Source organism: Bufo bufo, chromosome 8 (assembly GCF_905171765.1).
Source record: "Bufo bufo chromosome 8, aBufBuf1.1, whole genome shotgun sequence".
In the NCBI taxonomy this organism is placed as follows: domain Eukaryota; kingdom Metazoa; phylum Chordata; class Amphibia; order Anura; family Bufonidae; genus Bufo; species Bufo bufo.
In genome coordinates this window covers 230,597,548-230,614,418 of record NC_053396.1, presented here as the reverse complement: position 1 = coordinate 230,614,418, position 16,871 = coordinate 230,597,548, and the positions used below count along the sequence as shown (strand labels likewise).

Below are 16,871 nucleotides of genomic sequence, written 5' to 3'. Positions count from 1 at the left end.
CCCTGAAATGGCTGATAACAGGGAGCAATAGACTGTATTCTCCTGTCCTACAGTCATCCTCTCCCCTGAAATGGCTGATAACAGGGGGCAATAGACTATATTCTCCTGTCCTACAGTCATCCTCTCCCCTGAAATAGCTGATAACAGGGAGGAATAGACTGTATTTTCCTGTCCTACAGTCATCCTCTCCCCTGAAATGGCTGATAACAGGGGACAATAGACTGTATTCTCCTGTCCTACAGTCATCCTCTCCCCTGAAATGGCTGATAACAGGGGGCAATAGACTGTATTCTCCTGTCCTACAGTCATCCTCTCCCCTGAAATGGCTGATAACAGGGAGCAATAGACTGTATTCTCCTGTCCTACAGTCATCCTCTCCCCTGAAATGGCTGATAACAGGGGGCAATATACTGTATTCTCCTGTCCTACAGTCATCCTCCCCCCTGAAATGGCTGATAACAGAGGGCAATAGACTGTATTCTCCTGTCCTACAGTTATCCTCTCCCCTGAAATGGCTGATAACAGGGAGCAATAGACTGTATTCTCCTGTCCTACAGTCATCCTCTCCTCTGAAATGGCTGATAACAGGAGGCAATAGACTGTATTCTCCTGTCCTACAGTCATTCTCTCTCCTGAAATGGCTGATAACAGGGAGCAATAGACTGTATTCTCCTGTCCTACAGTCATCCTCTCCTCTGAAATGGCTGATAACAGGAGGCAATAGACTGTATTCTCCTGTCCTACAGTCATCCTCTCCCCTGAAATGGCTGATAACAGGGGGCAATAGACTGTATTCTCCTGTCCTACAGTCATCCTCTCCTCTGAAATGGCTGATAACAGGGAGCAATAGACTGTATTCTCCTGTCCTACAGTCATCCTCTCCCCTGAAATGTCTGATAACAGGGGGCAATAGACTGTATTCTCCTGTCCTACAGTCATCCTCTCCTCTGAAATGGCTGATAACAGGGAGCAATAGACTGTATTCTCCTGTCCTACAGTCATCCTCTCCCCTGAAATGGCTGATAACAGGGGGCAATAGACAGTATTCTCCTGTCCTACAGTCATCCTCTCCCCTGAAATGGCTGATAACAGGGGGCAATAGACTGTATTCTCCTGTCCTACAGTCATCCTCTCCCCTGAAATGGCTGATAACAGGGGGCAATAGACTGTATTCTCCTGTCCTACAGTCATCCTCTCCCCTGACATGGCTGATAACAGGGGGCAATAGATTGTATTCTCCTGTCCTACAGTCATCCTCTCCCCTGAAATGGCTGATAACAGGGAGCAATAGATTGTATTCTCCTGTCCTACAGTCATCATGTCCCCTGAAATGGCTGATAACAGGGGGCAATAGACTGTATTCTCCTGTCCTACAGTCATCCTCTCCCCTGAAATGGCTGATAACAGGGAGCAATAGACTGTATTCTCCTGTCCTACAGTCATCCTCTCCTCTGAAATGGCTGATAACAGGGAGCAATAGATTGTATTCTCCTGTCCTACAGTCATCCTCTCCCCTGAAATGGCTGATAACAGGGGGCAATAGACTGTATTCCCCTGTCCTACAGTCATCCTGTCCCTGAAATGACTGATAACAGCGGGTAATAGACTGTATTCTCCTGTCCTACAGTCATCCTCTCCCCTGAAATGGCTGATAACAGGGAGCAATAGACTGTATTCTCCTGTCCTACAGTCATCCTCTCCCCTGAAATGGCTGATAACAGGCGGCAATAGACTGTATTCTCCTGTCCTACAGTCATCCTCTCCCCTGAAATGTCTGATAACAGGGGGCAATAGACTGTATTCTCCTGTCCTACAGTCATCCTCTCCCCTGAAATGGCTGATAACAGGGAGCAATAGACTGTATTCTCCTGTCCTACAGTCATCCTCTCCCCTGAAATGGCTGATAACAGGGGGCAATAGATTGTATTCTCCTGTCCTACAGTCATCCTCTCCCCTGAAATGGCTGATAACAGGGGGCAATAGACTGTATTCTCCTGTCCTACAGTCATCTTCTCCCCTGAAATGGCTGATAACAGGAGGCAATAGACTGTATTCTCCTGTCCTACAGTCATCCTCTCCCCTGAAATGGCTGATAACAGGAGGCAATAGACTGTATTCTCCTGTCCTACAGTCATCCTCTCCCCTGAAATGGCTGATAACAGGGGGCAATAGACTGTATTCTCCTGTCCTACAGTCATCATCTCCCCTGACATGGCTGATAACAGGGGGCAATAGACTGTATTCTCCTGTCCTACAGTCATCCTCTCCCCTGAAATGGCTGATAACAGGGGGCAATAGACTGTATTCTCCTGTCCTACAGTCATCCTCTCCCCTGAAATGGCTGATAACAGGGAGCAATAGACTGTATTCTCCTGTCCTACAGTCATCCTCTCCCCTGAAATGTCTGATAACAGGGGGCAATAGACTGTATTCTCCTGTCCTACAGTCATCCTCTCCCCTGAAATGGCTGATAACAGGGGGCAATAGACTGTATTCTCCTGTCCTACAGTCATCCTCTCCCCGTCCTGAAATGGCTGATAACAGGGAGCAATAGACTGTATTCTCCTGTCCTACAGTCATCCTCTCCCCTGAAATGGCTGATAACAGGGGAGCAATAGACTGTATTCTCCTGTCCTACAATCATCCTCTCCCCTGAAATGGCTGATAACAGGGAGCAATAGATTGTATTCTCCTGTCCTACAGTCATCCTCTCCCCTGAAATGGCTGATAACAGGGAGCAATAGACTGTATTCTCCTGTCCTACAGTCATCCTCTCCCCTGAAATGGCTGATAACAGGGGGCAATAGACTGTATTCTCCTGTCCTACAGTCATCCTCTTCCCTGAAATGGCTGATAACAGGGGGCAATAGACTGTATTCTCCTGTCCTACAGTCATCCTCTCCCCTGAAATGGCTGATAACAGGGAGCAATAGATTGTATTCTCCTGTCCTACAGTCATCCTCTCCTCTGAAATGGCTGATAACAGGGAGCAATAGATTGTATTCTCCTGTCCTACAGTCATCCTCTCCTCTGAAATGGCTGATAACAGGAGGCAATAGACTGTATTCTCCTGTCCTACAGTCATCCTCTCCCCTGAAATGGCTAATAACAGGGAGCAATAGACTGTATTCTCCTGTCCTACAGTCATCCTCTCCCCTGAAATGGCTGATAACAGGGGGCAATAGACTGTATTCTCCTGTCCTACAGTCATCCTCTCCCCTGAAATGGCTGATAACAGGGAGCAATAGACTGTATTCTCCTGTCCTACAGTCATCCTCTCCCCTGAAATGGCTGATAACAGAGAGCAATAGACTGTATTCTCCTGTCCTACAGTCATCCTCTCCCCTGAAATGGCTGATAACAGGGAGCAATAGATTGTATTCTCCTGTCCTACAGTCATCCTCTCCCCTGAAATGGCTGATAACAGGGGGCAATAGACTGTATTCTCCTGTCCTACAGTCATCCTCTCCCCTGAAATGGCTGATAACAGGGGGGCAATAGACTGTATTCTCCTGTCCTACAGTCATCCTCTCCTCTGAAATGGCTGATAACAGGAGGCAATAGACTGTATTCTCCTATCCTACAGTCGTCCTCTCCCCTGAAATGGCTGATAACAGGGGGCAATAGACTGTATTCTCCCGTCCTACAGTCATCCTCTCCTCTGAAATGGCTGATAACAGGAGGCAATAGACTGTATTCTCCCGTCCTACAGTCATCCTCTCCCCTGAAATGGCTGATAACAGGGGGCAATAGACTGTATTCTCCTGTCCTACAGTCATCCTCTCCTCTGAAATGGCTGATAACAGGGGGCAATAGACTGTATTCTCCTGTCCTACAGTCATCCTCTCCCCTGAAATGGCTGATAACAGGGAGCAATAGACTGTATTCTCCTGTCCTACAGTCATCCTCTCCCCTGAAATGGCTGATAACAGAGAGCAATAGACTGTATTCTCCTGTCCTACAGTCATCCTCTCCTCTGAAATGGCTGATAACAGGGAGCAATAGATTGTATTCTCCTGTCCTACAGTCATCCTCTCCCCTGAAATGGCTGATAACAGGGGGCAATAGACTGTATTCTCCTGTCCTACAGTCATCCTCTCCCCTGAAATGGCTGATAACAGGGGGCAATAGACTGTATTCTCCTGTCCTACAGTCATCCTCTCCTCTGAAATGGCTGATAACAGGAGGCAATAGACTGTATTCTCCTATCCTACAGTCGTCCTCTCCCCTGAAATGGCTGATAACAGGGGGCAATAGATTGTATTCTCCTGTCCTACAGTCATCCTCTCCCCTGAAATGGCTGATAACAGGGAGCAATAGACTGTATTCTCCCGTCCTACAGTCATCCTCTCCTCTGAAATGGCTGATAACAGGAGGCAATAGACTGTATTCTCCCGTCCTACAGTCATCCTCTCCCCTGAAATGTCTGATAACAGGGAGCAATAGACTGTATTCTCCTGTCCTACAGTCATCCTCTCCTCTGAAATGGCTGATAACAGGAGGCAATAGACTGTATTCTCCCGTCCTACAGTCATCCTCTCCCCTGAAATGGCTGATAACAGGGGGCAATAGACTGTATTCTCCTGTCCTACAGTCATCCTCTCCCCTGAAATGGCTGATAACAGGGGGCAATAGACTGTATTCTCCTGTCCTACAGTCATCCTCTCCTCTGAAATGGCTGATAACAGGGGGCAATAGACTGTATTCTCCTGTCCTACAGTCATCCTCTCCCCTGAAATGGCTGATAACAGGGAGCAATAGACTGTATTCTCCTGTCCTACAGTCGTCCTCTCCCCGGCCGGACATGGCTGATAATGGAGCAGTGCACCACTCAAGGAGAGCACAGGTTATAATTAGCTAATGATGACATCACTGGTGATTATTGATATGTCAAGTTGGTTCCTAGAATCATGTTGAATATTCTAATCATTTTTCGGCCGCTGCAGTGACCCTTTTTTCTGTTCAGTAGGTCCCTACACCCCACAGTCCTCTTCAGCTGCACCCCTGGAGCTGAGCCCATTGCTGCTGTCACCTCCTGCTGATCATCTTCCACAAGGTGGGTGCAGGGATTCAGTGTATGGGCACAGGGGCGCAGTTCTGGGATGCTGGCTATGATTCGGGACCTTTCATTTCAGGTTTATTCGAGGAGGTGGAGATCAGCTCTTGGTCATCTGAAGATGTTAAGGTAAAGGAACCCTGGGGCTGCCGCAGGGGGCGGCATCCTCACCTGGATCTCGCTGTATATTCAGGTGTCTCCACATCTAGTGTGCAGTACCTTACCTGGCCTCTGGGGGCAGTCTCCTTGAGTGCAGCTCCATAGCATGGCACCGGGCACATTGTATTATACCAACAAAGCTGCATTTACAATTCCACATTCATATCATGTATTATACTCCAGTCACCGGAGAATAGGATGGGTGGCGTTTCCTTAGGGTCTCTCTTTATGGATTAGGGATATTTTTCTAGGTTAGGCTACTTTCACACTTGCGGCAGGACGAATCCAACAGGCTGTTCACCATGTCGGATCCGTCCTTCCGCTATTTCGCCGGACCGCCGCTCCGTCCCCATTGACTATAATGGGGACAGGGGCGGATCGCCGTGCTGGGACGGAGCGGCGGCACAGCGAAATAGCGGAAGGACGGATCCGACATGGTGAACAGCCTGTCGGATCCGTCCTGCCGCAAGTGTGAAAGTAGCCTTAGCGGAGTGTTTCTCTGGGTTAGGAGGTGTACCTTCAGGTTATCTCTGGTTAGGGGGTGTATATCTCTGGTTAGGGGGTGTATCTCTGGTTAGGGGGTGTATATCTCTGGTTAGGGGGTGTGTATCTCTGGTTAGGGGGTGTGTATCTCTGGTTAGGGGGTGTGTATCTCTGGTTAGGGGGTGTGTATCTCTGGTTAGGGGGTGTATCTCTGGTTAGGGGGTGTATCTCTGGTTGGGGGGTGTGTATCTCTGGTTAGGGGGTGTATCTCTGGTTAGGGGGGGTGTATCTCTGGTTAGGGGGTGTATATCTCTGGTTAGGGGGGGTGTATCTCTGGTTAGGGGGGGTGTATCTCTGGTTAGGGGGTGTGTATCTCTGGTTAGGGGGTGTGTATCTCTGGTTAGGGGGTGTGTATCTCTGGTTAGGGGGTGTGTATCTCTGGTTAGGGGGTGTGTATCTCTGGTTAGGGGTGTGTATATCTCTGGTTAGGGGGTGTATATCTCTGGTTAGGGGTGTGTATCTCTGGTTAGGGGGTGTGTATCTCTGGTTAGGGGTGTATCTCTCTGGTTAGGGGGTGTGTATCTCTGGTTAGGGGGTGTGTATCTCTGGTTAGGGGGTGTGTATCTCTCTGGTTAGGGGGTGTGTATCTCTGGTTAGGGGGTGTATCTCTGGTTAGGGGGTGTGTATCTCTGGTTAGGGGGTGTGTATCTCTGGTTAGGGGTGTGTATCTCCAGGTTAGGGGGTGTGTATCTCCAGGTTAGGGGGGGGGGTGTATTTCCAGGTTAGGGGGGGGGGGTGTATCTCCAGGTTAGGTGTTTATGTACCTGTTAGAGGTGTAGCTCCCAGTTAGGAGGGTTAGGGGCCATTCAGGCGACCGTATTTCTGGGTCTGCATCCGTTTGGCAATTTTGCTCAATGGTTGCGAACCCAGTCATTCCAGTGGGGCTGTCCGCATCCATTCCACGGCCCCACAAAAAATATAGAGCATGTCCTATTCTTGTCGTGTGTGCCATATAGGGTTATATGGTGCATTTTGCGGAACACACACGGCAGGTATCAGTGTTTTGCAGAAGGCAGGACACTAACAGTTGTCTGAATGGACCCTTAGAGAATCACAGAGGGTTCCCCATTACCGAGACCCTCACCCCGCGCCTCTGGCTGCAGTCCCCCTTCTTGCATGCTTGTGTGTTCAGGACCCTGCCGTGGCCGCAGCCTTCTCCCTGGATCACAGCTATCAGTCTTCTGGTAAGAGCAGCAAGCACTGCCCCCTGCAGTCAGCCAAGGGTAGTGATGTGGAGGCCAAATGCCCGGATCGCAGCCAGAAGCCGCCATTGGAGGGCACCTCAAGATCTGGATATAGGAGACGAATTCGAGCGTATGGAGCAAAAAACACAGCCAGGAGACTGCAGGTAACCAGCCGCACAGGCGCGGGGCGCTCTCACATTGCTGATATCATAGACATTATTGCCAGTGTCTTCTTTCAGGCGCGCTCCACCACATCCAGGGATGACATGGCGAGCTCCGGTCATGACACAGGGACGGTCCCGAGGTCCCGCACATTCTCCCGGCTGCAGCAGCTTAGGAAGAAATGTGTGAATGGATTCATCATGTTCTGCAGGTTAAACAGGCGTCTGTACCTGAGGTACCCAAGACCACCGAGTTGGGGGATGGGGCTGTAGAGGGACATACGATGTGACTTGCTTGTCCTTCTAGTGCGCACCCGGGCAAAGCATCGACTACCGCAACCAAGGATCTGGCAGAGCTATGGAGAGTGATGTCAGCCCGGGAGAGGCGCCCATATTGGTGAGAGGCCATGTCCATAAGACTGTGGGATCTGAAAATTGGGTCAACCTCCAAAGAATGTCTCCAGTATGTTAACCAACCCTGGCCCCTCCGCCTCATAATTACTGCTCCTCCTCATTAGTCCTCGTCCCTTTTTTTCATTATTTCTGGTTCCTCCTCCTCATTATTCCTGTCCTCCCTCCTCAGTAATGCTGGCCCCCTCCAAATAATTATTTGCCCCCTCCTCCTCACCGTCTCATCATGCCTCATTAACTCTTTCTCTGCCAATGATGTATTTCATAGCCCCTGCAGGGTAGCACTTCAGTATCCGAGGAAGCATGAGATATCCTGATCCTTACTACTGGTCGCTGTATCTCAGGCTGTATAGCAACTAGAGATCGGAGTCGGGTCCTGCATTAAAGCTGACCGTGTAAGCTGTGATACTACAGCTCTCACCACCAACCCAGCTTCTAAAGCCTTTGTCTCTGGCTGTATGGCAGCTAGCACCTAATAAATGTAATTATCACCTCTAAAACAAGACCTGCCTCACATCTCTGCCTGTTATACAGCCTGAGGATGCTGACAGGCTGCAGGGAGAGATAGGTGCAGGATGCTGACAGGCTGCAGGGAGAGATAGGTGCGGGATGCTGACAGGCTGCAGGGAGAGATAGGTGCAGGATGCTGACAGGCTGCAGGGAGAGATAGGTGCAGGATGCTGACAGGCTGCAGGGAGAGATAGGTGCAGGATGCTGACAGGCTGCAGGGAGAGATAGGTGCGGGATGCTGACAGGCTGCAGGGAGAGATAGGTGCGGGATTCTGACAGGCTGCAGGGAGAGATAGGTGCGGGATTCTGACAGGCTGCAGGGAGAGATAGGTCCGGGATGCTGATAGGCTGCAGGGAGAGATAGGTCCGGGATGCTGATAGGCTGCAGGGAGAGATAGGTCCGGGATGCTGACAGGCTGCAGGGAGAGATAGGTGCGGGATGCTGACAGGCTGCAGGGAGAGATAGGTGCGGGATTCTGACAGGCTGCAGGGAGAGATAGGTCCGGGATGCTGACAGGCTGCAGGGAGAGATAGGTCCGGGATGCTGACAGGCTGCAGGGAGAGATAGGTGCGGGATGCTGACAGGCTGCAGGGAGAGATAGGTGCGGGATGCTGACAGGCTGCAGGGAGGGTAGGTGGGGATGCTGACAGGCTGCAGGGAGGGTAGGTGGGGATGCTGACAGGCTGCAGGGAGAGATAGGTGCAGGATGCTGACAGGTTGCAGGGAGAGATAGGTGCGGGATGCTGACAGGCTGCAGGGAGGGATAGGTGCGGGATGCTGACAGGCTGCAGGGAGAGATAGGTGCGGGATGCTGACAGGCTGCAGGGAGAGAGGTGCGGAATGCTGACAGGCTGCAGGGAGAGAGGTGCGGAATGCTGACAGGCTGCAGGGAGAGATAGGTGCGGGATGCTGACAGGCTGGAGGGAGAGATAGGTGCGGGATGCTGACAGGCTGCAGGGAGGGTAGTTGGGGATGCTGACAGGCTGCAGGGAGGGTAGGTGGGATGCTGACAGGCTGCAGGGAGAGATAGGTGCAGGATGCTGACAGGCTGCAGGGAGAGATAGGTGCGGGATGCTGACAGGCTGCAGGGAGGGTAGTTGGGGATGCTGACAGGCTGCAGGGAGGGTAGGTGGGATGCTGACAGGCTGCAGGGAGAGATAGGTGCGGGATGCTGACAGGCTGCAGGGAGGGTAGGTGGGGATGCTGACAGGCTGCAGGGAGGGTAGGTGGGGATGCTGACAGGCTGCAGGGAGAGGTGGAGAGGCATAGATCCTTCTGCTCCTGTCTAACTACATGACTCCAGGGGGGCCATGGACTTCTTTGCAGGTTATTACCATCCCCCACTACCAGCTCTCTGTCTCATCTGGACGGGGGGTTTCCAAGAAAAGGGATGAGAAGACGATCGCTTTCCCTTCTAACGTTACCGGTGTCCAATCACACCACAAACATCAGCTCCATTTCCACAGACCCCACTAGAGAGGAAGGTCTAATACTGTCCTTACCAGGCAGGTGTAATACCCGTCATAACCCAGTGGTGGCGCTCTGACTCCGGTGCTGATGAACTGCAGGAGGGGCAGATATGTCCATAATATGGCGGCAGTAGAGCACCCGCATTTGACCCGACTGACAGCGGCCGTAGCGCACTGTATTAGGTCATTGATGGGGTTATACCTTGTTTGGTGGGGCACGAATGTCGGCCGAGCTCAGGGCATCTCTGGGGTACACGTGTACCCTGCAGGACCCCCTACCTGGGTGCCGCTCAGTCGCACTACAAGCGCCGTGCCTGTCATGTCTGTAATCACTGTTTGCTGTCAAGTTGCAGGAAGGCGCTTCTGTGCATTGTGATCCGGTGGCTGAAGGCCTCACACTGCATGGCTTCTGTTTCAGTGTGTCTGCAGGGCGCTGCTGCATTGTCTTAGTATTGTCAGTGTGTGCGAGTGCACGCGCTCCGGGGATGTACACACTTATGGTATATACAGTGCACTGGGAAAGTCCTCAGTCCCCAGAATGAGAAAGTGAGAAGAAGGTGAGAAGTCTTCACTGATTTACTGAGAGGGGAAAACTAACATATCACATGGGCAAAAGTCTTCAGCCCCTTTACCCGGGACGTAAGTCTTCAGCCCCTTTACCCGGGATGTAAGTCTTCAGCCCCTTTACCCGGGACGTAAGTCTTCAGCCCCTTTACCCGGGATGTAAGTCTTCAGTCCCTTTACCCGGCACGTAAGTCTTCAGCCCCTTTACTCGGGACATAAGTCTTCAGCCCCTTTACTCGGGACATAAGTCTTCAGCCCCTTTACTCAGGACGTAAGTCTTCAGCCCCTTTACTCAGGACGTAAGTCTTCAGCCCCTTTACTCAGGACGTAAGTCTTCAGCCCCTTTACTCAGGACGTAAGTCTTCAGCCCCTTTACCCCCTTCTATGTCTTCTTGAAAAAATGCTTCAGGCGATGATGGAAGAGGATGTGGCACAGGAGGAAGAGGAGGAGGGATCGTCCCCACGGTTATCAGGCCTTTCTTCGACAGGTCGGTTCCTGCACCAATAGCGGCCGGGTACACAACTGTCCAGCCAGGGCACAGTTCTGGAGGATGAAGAGGAGAAGATGGAGGAGGAGGAACCGTGTTCACATCAGGGTGGCACCCAGACCAGCTCATGGCCATCACTGGTGCGTGGCTGGGGGGATACAGAGGACACAGGCGATACACCTCCCACAGAGGACAGCTTGTCGTTGCCTCTGGGCAGCCTGGCACACGTGAGCGATTACATGCCGCAGTGTCTCCGCAACGACCACCGAGGTGCCCACATTGTAACTTGTGCTGATTCCTGGGTGGCCACGCTGCTGGATCCCCGTTACAGGGACAACGTACCGTCCTTAATTCCCTCACTGGAGCGTGATCGTAAGATGCGCGAGTACAAGCGCCCGCTGGTAGACGCGCTGCTGGTGGCATTCCCACCTGACAGCGGGGGCACAGTGGAAGCACGAGGATGAGGAAGAGGTCGCCAACGCAGCTGGGGCACCGCCAGCACCTCAGAAGGCAGGTTAGCATGGCCGACATGTGGAAAAGCTTTGTCAGCACAACAACCAGCACCACCAGCTGATATGGAACGTCTTAGCAGGAGGCAGCATTTCCCCAACATGGTGGAGCAGTATGTGTGCACACGCCTACACGTACTGAATGACGGGTCTGCCCCCTTCAACTTCTGGGTCTCCAAATTGGGCACATGGCCTGAGCTTGCCCTTTACCCCTTGGAGGTGCTGGCCTGCCCTGCAGCCGGTGTATTGTCTGAACGTGTGTTTAGCGGGGGGGGGGGGGGGAGGATCACGGACAGGAGCATTCAGGATTGTTATTTATTTTCATGTATTTTCTGCAGGGTAATTGTCCTGCTCTTAAGCCGACTTCGGAGCCTTTTGCAGCCCTCAACCCTTTTCTATGACTTTTTTACAGCCATTTTAGTGCAGCAAAGTTCGGGTCCCCATTGACTTCAATGGGGTTCGGCATCAAGTTCGGAACCTGAATCGAACTTTGAATCAAGGTTCGGCCGAACGCCTCAAACCCGGACATCCAGGGGTCCACTCGTCTCTACACGGGACATACGTCTTCAGCCCCTTTACAGTCACATTAGATCTGTCTGTTTTGTTTGTTTGTGTGGTTAAAATATATCCACAGTGCCCCCATAACAGTGACATCCACAGTGCCCCCATAACAGTGACATCCACAGTGCCCCCATAACAGTGACCTCCACAGTGCCCCCATAACAGTGACATCCACAGTGCCCCCATAACAGTGACCTCCACAGTGCCCCCATAACAGTGACCTCCACAGTGCCCCCATAACAGTGACCTCCACAGTGCCCCCATAACAGTGACATCCACAGTGCCCCCATAACAGTGACATCCACAGTACCCCCCATAACAGTGACATCCACAGTGCCCCCATAACAGTGACATCCACAGGGCCCCCAAAACAGTGACATCCACAGTGCCCCATAACACTGACATCCACAGCGCCCCCATAACACTGACATCCACAGTGCCCCCATAACACTGACATCCACAGTGCTCCCCATAACACTGACATCCACAGTGCCCCCATAACACTGACCTCCACAGTGCTCCCCATAACAGTGACATCCACAGCGCCCCCATAACAGTGACATCCACAGTGCTCCCCATAACACTGACATCCACAGTGCCCCCATAACAGTGACATCCACAGCGCCCCCATAACACTGACATCCACAGTGCCCCCATAACACTGACATCCACAGCGCCCCCATAACACTGACATCCACAGCCCTCCATAACAGTGACATCCACAGTGCTCCCCATAACAGTGACATCCACAGTGCCCCCATAACAGTGACCTCCACAGTGCTCCCATAACAGTGACCTCCACAGTGCCCCCATAACAGTGACCTCCATAGTGCCCCCATAACAGTGACATCCACAGTGCCCCCATAACAGTGACCTCCACAGTGCCCCCATAACAGTGACCTCCACAGTGCCCCCATAACAGTGACATCCACAGTGCCCCCATAACAGTGACATCCACAGTGCCCCCATAACAGTGACATCCACAGTGCCTCCATAACAGTGACCTCCACAGCGCCCCCATAACAGTGACATCCACAGCGCCCCCATAACAGTGACATCCACAGCGCCCCCATAACAGTGACATCCACAGCGCCCCCATAACACTGACATCCACAGCGCCCCCATAACAGTGACATCCACAGCGGCCCCATAACACTGACATCCACAGCGCCCCCATAACAGTGACATCCACAGCGCCCCCATAACAGTAACATCCACAGTACCCCCATAACACTGACATCCACAGCCCTCCATAACAGTGACATCCACAGTGCTCCCCATAACAGTGACATCCACAGTGCTCCCCATAACAGTGACCTCCACAGTGCCCCCATAACAGTGACCTCCACAGTGCCCCCATAACAGTGACCTCCACAGTGCCCCCATAACAGTGACATCCACAGTGCCTCCATAACAGTGACATCCACAGTGCTCCCCATAACAGTGACATCCACAGCGGCCCCATAACAGTGACATCCACAGTGCTCCCCATAACAGTGACATCCACAGCGCCCCCATAACAGTGACATCCACAGTGCTCCCATAACAGTGACATCCACAGCGCCCCCATAACATTGACATCCACAGTGCCCCATAACAGTGACATCCACAGTGCTCCTATAACAGTGACATCCACAGTGCCCCCATAACAGTGACATCCACAGTGCCCCCATAACAGTGACATCCACAGTGCCCCCATAACAGTGACCTCCACAGTGCCCCCATAACAGTGACCTCCACAGTGCCCCCATAACAGTGACCTCCACAGTGCCCCCATAACACTGACCTCCACAGTGCCCCCATAACACTGACATCCACAGCCCTCCATAACAGTGACATCCACAGTGCTCCCCATAACAGTGACCTCCACAGTGCCCCCATAACAGTGACATCCACAGCGCCCCCATAACAGTGACATCCACAGTGCCCCATAACAGTGACATCCACAGTGCTCCTATAACAGTGACATCCACAGTGCCCCCATAACAGTGACATCCACAGTGCCCCCATAACAGTGACATCCACAGCGCCCCCATAACAGTGACATCCACAGCGCCCCCATAACAGTGACCTCCACAGCGCCCCCATAACAGTGACCTCCACAGTGCCCCCATAACAGTGACCTCCACAGTGCCCCCATAACACTGACCTCCACAGTGCCCCCATAACACTGACATCCACAGCCCTCCATAACAGTGACATCCACAGTGCTCCCCATAACAGTGACCTCCACAGTGCCCCCATAACAGTGACATCCACAGCCCTCCATAACAGTGACCTCCACAGTGCCCCCATAACAGTGACATCCACAGCGCCCCCATAACAGTGACATCCACAGTGCCCCATAACAGTGACCTCCACAGTGCTCCCATAACACTGACATCCACAGCCCTCCATAACAGTGACATCCACAGTGCTCCCCATAACAGTGACATCCACAGCGCCCCCATAACAGTGACATCCACAGTGCCCCATAACAGTGACATCCACAGTGCTCCTATAACAGTGACATCCACAGTGCCCCCATAACAGTGACATCCACAGTGCCCCCATAACAGTGACATCCACAGCGCCCCCATAACAGTGACATCCACAGTGCCCCCATAACAGTGACATCCACAGCACCCCCATAACAGTGACATCCACAGTGCTCCCCATAACAGTGACATCCACAGTGCTCCCCATAACAGTGACATCCACAGCGCCCCCATAACAGTGACATCCACAGCGCCCCCATAACAGTGACATCCACAGTGCCCCCATAACAGTGACATCCACAGTGCCCCCATAACAGTGACATCCACAGTGCCCCCCTATACCAGTCATGTGACGCTGCCATAATCGCTTTTTTGTGGATCTCTCAGAATCTGTCCATCCCAGAGACATGAGACGGTGTAACCCTTTCTAAGCCCCTGATTCACTGATCCGCCAGATTTGGTGTCGATCGCTCCACTCGTTTGGCCGTTCGTAAAGAACAGAAATTCATGTCTATATATGAGATGAGAACGGCGGCAGGGTGTACCATGTGACAATGTGGCGGGGGTCTGCTTTCAGTAAATACGTGGGGTTGGGGCTGATAGGACTGTTTTATCATTTAGGTTTTATTTGTATATGTTAAAAGTGCAAAAATTACCCTAACACCCCGGCAGAAAACAGGTTAAATGGCCCCTCCTCCTTATAAATACTGACCCCTCCTCCTTATTGATCCTGACTTCTCCTCCTTCTAGAGGCTGGCCCCTCTTCCTTATCGATCCTGGCCCCTCCTCCTTATTGATCCTGGCCCCTCCTCCTTCTAGAGGCTGGCCCCTCTTCCTTATCGATTCTGGCCCCTCCTCCTTATTGATCCTGGCCCCTCCTCCTTCTAGAGGCTGGCCCCTCTTCCTTATCGATCCTGGCCCCTCCTCCTTATTGATCCTGACTTCTCCTCCTTCTAGAGGCTGGCCCCTCTTCCTTATCGATCCTGGCCCCTCTTCCTTATCGATCCTGGCCCCTCCTCCTTATTGATCCTGACTTCTCCTCCTTCTAGAGGCTGGCCCCTCTTCCTTATCGATCCTGGCCCCTCCTCCTTATTGATCCTGGCCCCTCCTCCTTCTAGAGGCTGGCCCCTCTTCCTTATCGATCCTGGCCCCTCCTCCTTATTGATCCTGGCCCCTCCTCCTTCTAGAGGCTGGCCCCTCTTCCTTATCGATCCTGGCCCCTCCTCCTTATTGATCCTGACTTCTCCTCCTTCTAGAGGCTGGCCCCTCTTCCTTATCGATCCTGGCCCCTCCTCCTTATTGATCCTGACTTCTCCTCCTTCTAGAGGCTGGCCCCTCTTCCTTATCGATCCTGGCCCCTCCTCCTTATTGATCCTGGCCCCTCCTCCTTCTAGAGGCTGGCCCCTCTTCCTTATCAATCCTGGCCCCTCCTCCTTATTGATCCTGGCCCCTCCTCCTTATTGATCCTGGCCCCTTCTCCTTCTAGAGGCTGGCCCCTCTTCCTTATCGATCCTGGCCCCTCCTCCTTATTGATCCTGACCCCTCCTCCTTATTGATCCTGACTTCTCCTCCTTCTAGAGGCTGGCCCCTCTTCCTTATCGATCCTGGCCCCTCCTCCTTCTTGAGGCTGGCCCCTCTTCCTTATCGATCCTGGCCCCTCCTCCTTATTGATCCTGGCCCCTCCTCCTTCTAGAGGCTGGCCCCTCCTCCTTCTAGAGGCTGGCCCCTCCTCCTTCTAGAGGCTGGCCCCTCTTCCTTATCGATCCTGGCCCCTCCTCCTTCTAGAGGCTGGCTCCTTCTTAAGGCTGGCTCCTCCTACTTCTATGGGCTGGCCCCTTCTTCTTGAGGCTGGCTCCTCCTCCTTCTATAGGCTGGCTCCTCCTCCTTCTATAGGCTGGCCCCTCCTCATTAACCCTCCCCTTGATCTCTTTCAGTATGAAGGCTTTGCAGTTCAGCCTGCTGAATGATCGTTTGGTGAAGAGCGGCTCCTCGGGGCTCCCACATGAGAACGTCTCTCCACCAAAGCCTGTGTCCGTGCTGCTGGCAGAGAAGGCTCGACACCAGGAAGTGATGGAACCCGGGGCCCAAGATGCAACAACTGATGACCGGGGCACCTTGATGTGATCATCTAAAGACCAGAGTCCCCCATATTACCTGCCGATGACCAGAGTCCCCCCGTATTACCTGCCGATGACCAGAGTCCCCCCCATATTACCTGCCGATGACCAGAGTCCCCCCCATATTACCTGCCGATGACCAGAGTCCCCCCATATTACCTGCCGGTGACCAGAGTCCCCCATATTACCTGCCGATGACCAGAGTCCCCCATATTACCTGCCGATGACCAGAGTCCCCCATATTACCTGCCGATGACCAGAGTCCCCCCGTATTACCTGCCGATGACCAGAGTCCCCCCGTATTACCTGCCGATGACCAGAGTCCCCCCGTATTACCTGCCGATGACCAGAGTCCCCCCGTATTACCTGCCGATGACCAGAGTCCCCCCGTATTACCTGCCGATGACCAGAGTCCCCCATATTACCTGCCGATGACCAGAGTCCCCCATATTACCTGCCGATGACCAGAGTCCCCCATATTACCTGCCGATGACCAGAGTCCCCCATATTACCTGCCGATGACCAGAGTCCCCCCATATTACCTGCCGATGACCAGAGTCCCCCCATATTACCTGCCGATGACCAGAGTCCCCCCATATTACCTGCCGGTGACCAGAGTCCCCCCATATTACCTGCCGATGACCAGAGTCCCCCCATATTA

General features: G+C 52.7%; 1 protein-coding gene across 1 annotated transcript in view; it reads left to right on the top strand.

Annotated features, from left to right (window-relative positions):
- MEIOSIN (meiosis initiator) overlaps nt 1-16,397 on the top strand; it is a 63,983-nt gene extending 47,586 nt beyond the window's left edge. Inside the window, exons 7-12 of the mRNA XM_040442314.1 lie at nt 4,970-5,056; nt 5,136-5,185; nt 6,891-7,106; nt 7,182-7,339; nt 7,411-7,500; nt 16,028-16,397. Of these exons, the coding sequence (XP_040298248.1) occupies nt 4,970-5,056; nt 5,136-5,185; nt 6,891-7,106; nt 7,182-7,339; nt 7,411-7,500; nt 16,028-16,217 (791 nt within the window). The 3' untranslated portion in view covers nt 16,218-16,397. The remainder of the gene's footprint in view (nt 1-4,969; nt 5,057-5,135; nt 5,186-6,890; nt 7,107-7,181; nt 7,340-7,410; nt 7,501-16,027) is intronic.
- Nucleotides 16,398-16,871: the final 474 nt, after the last annotated feature.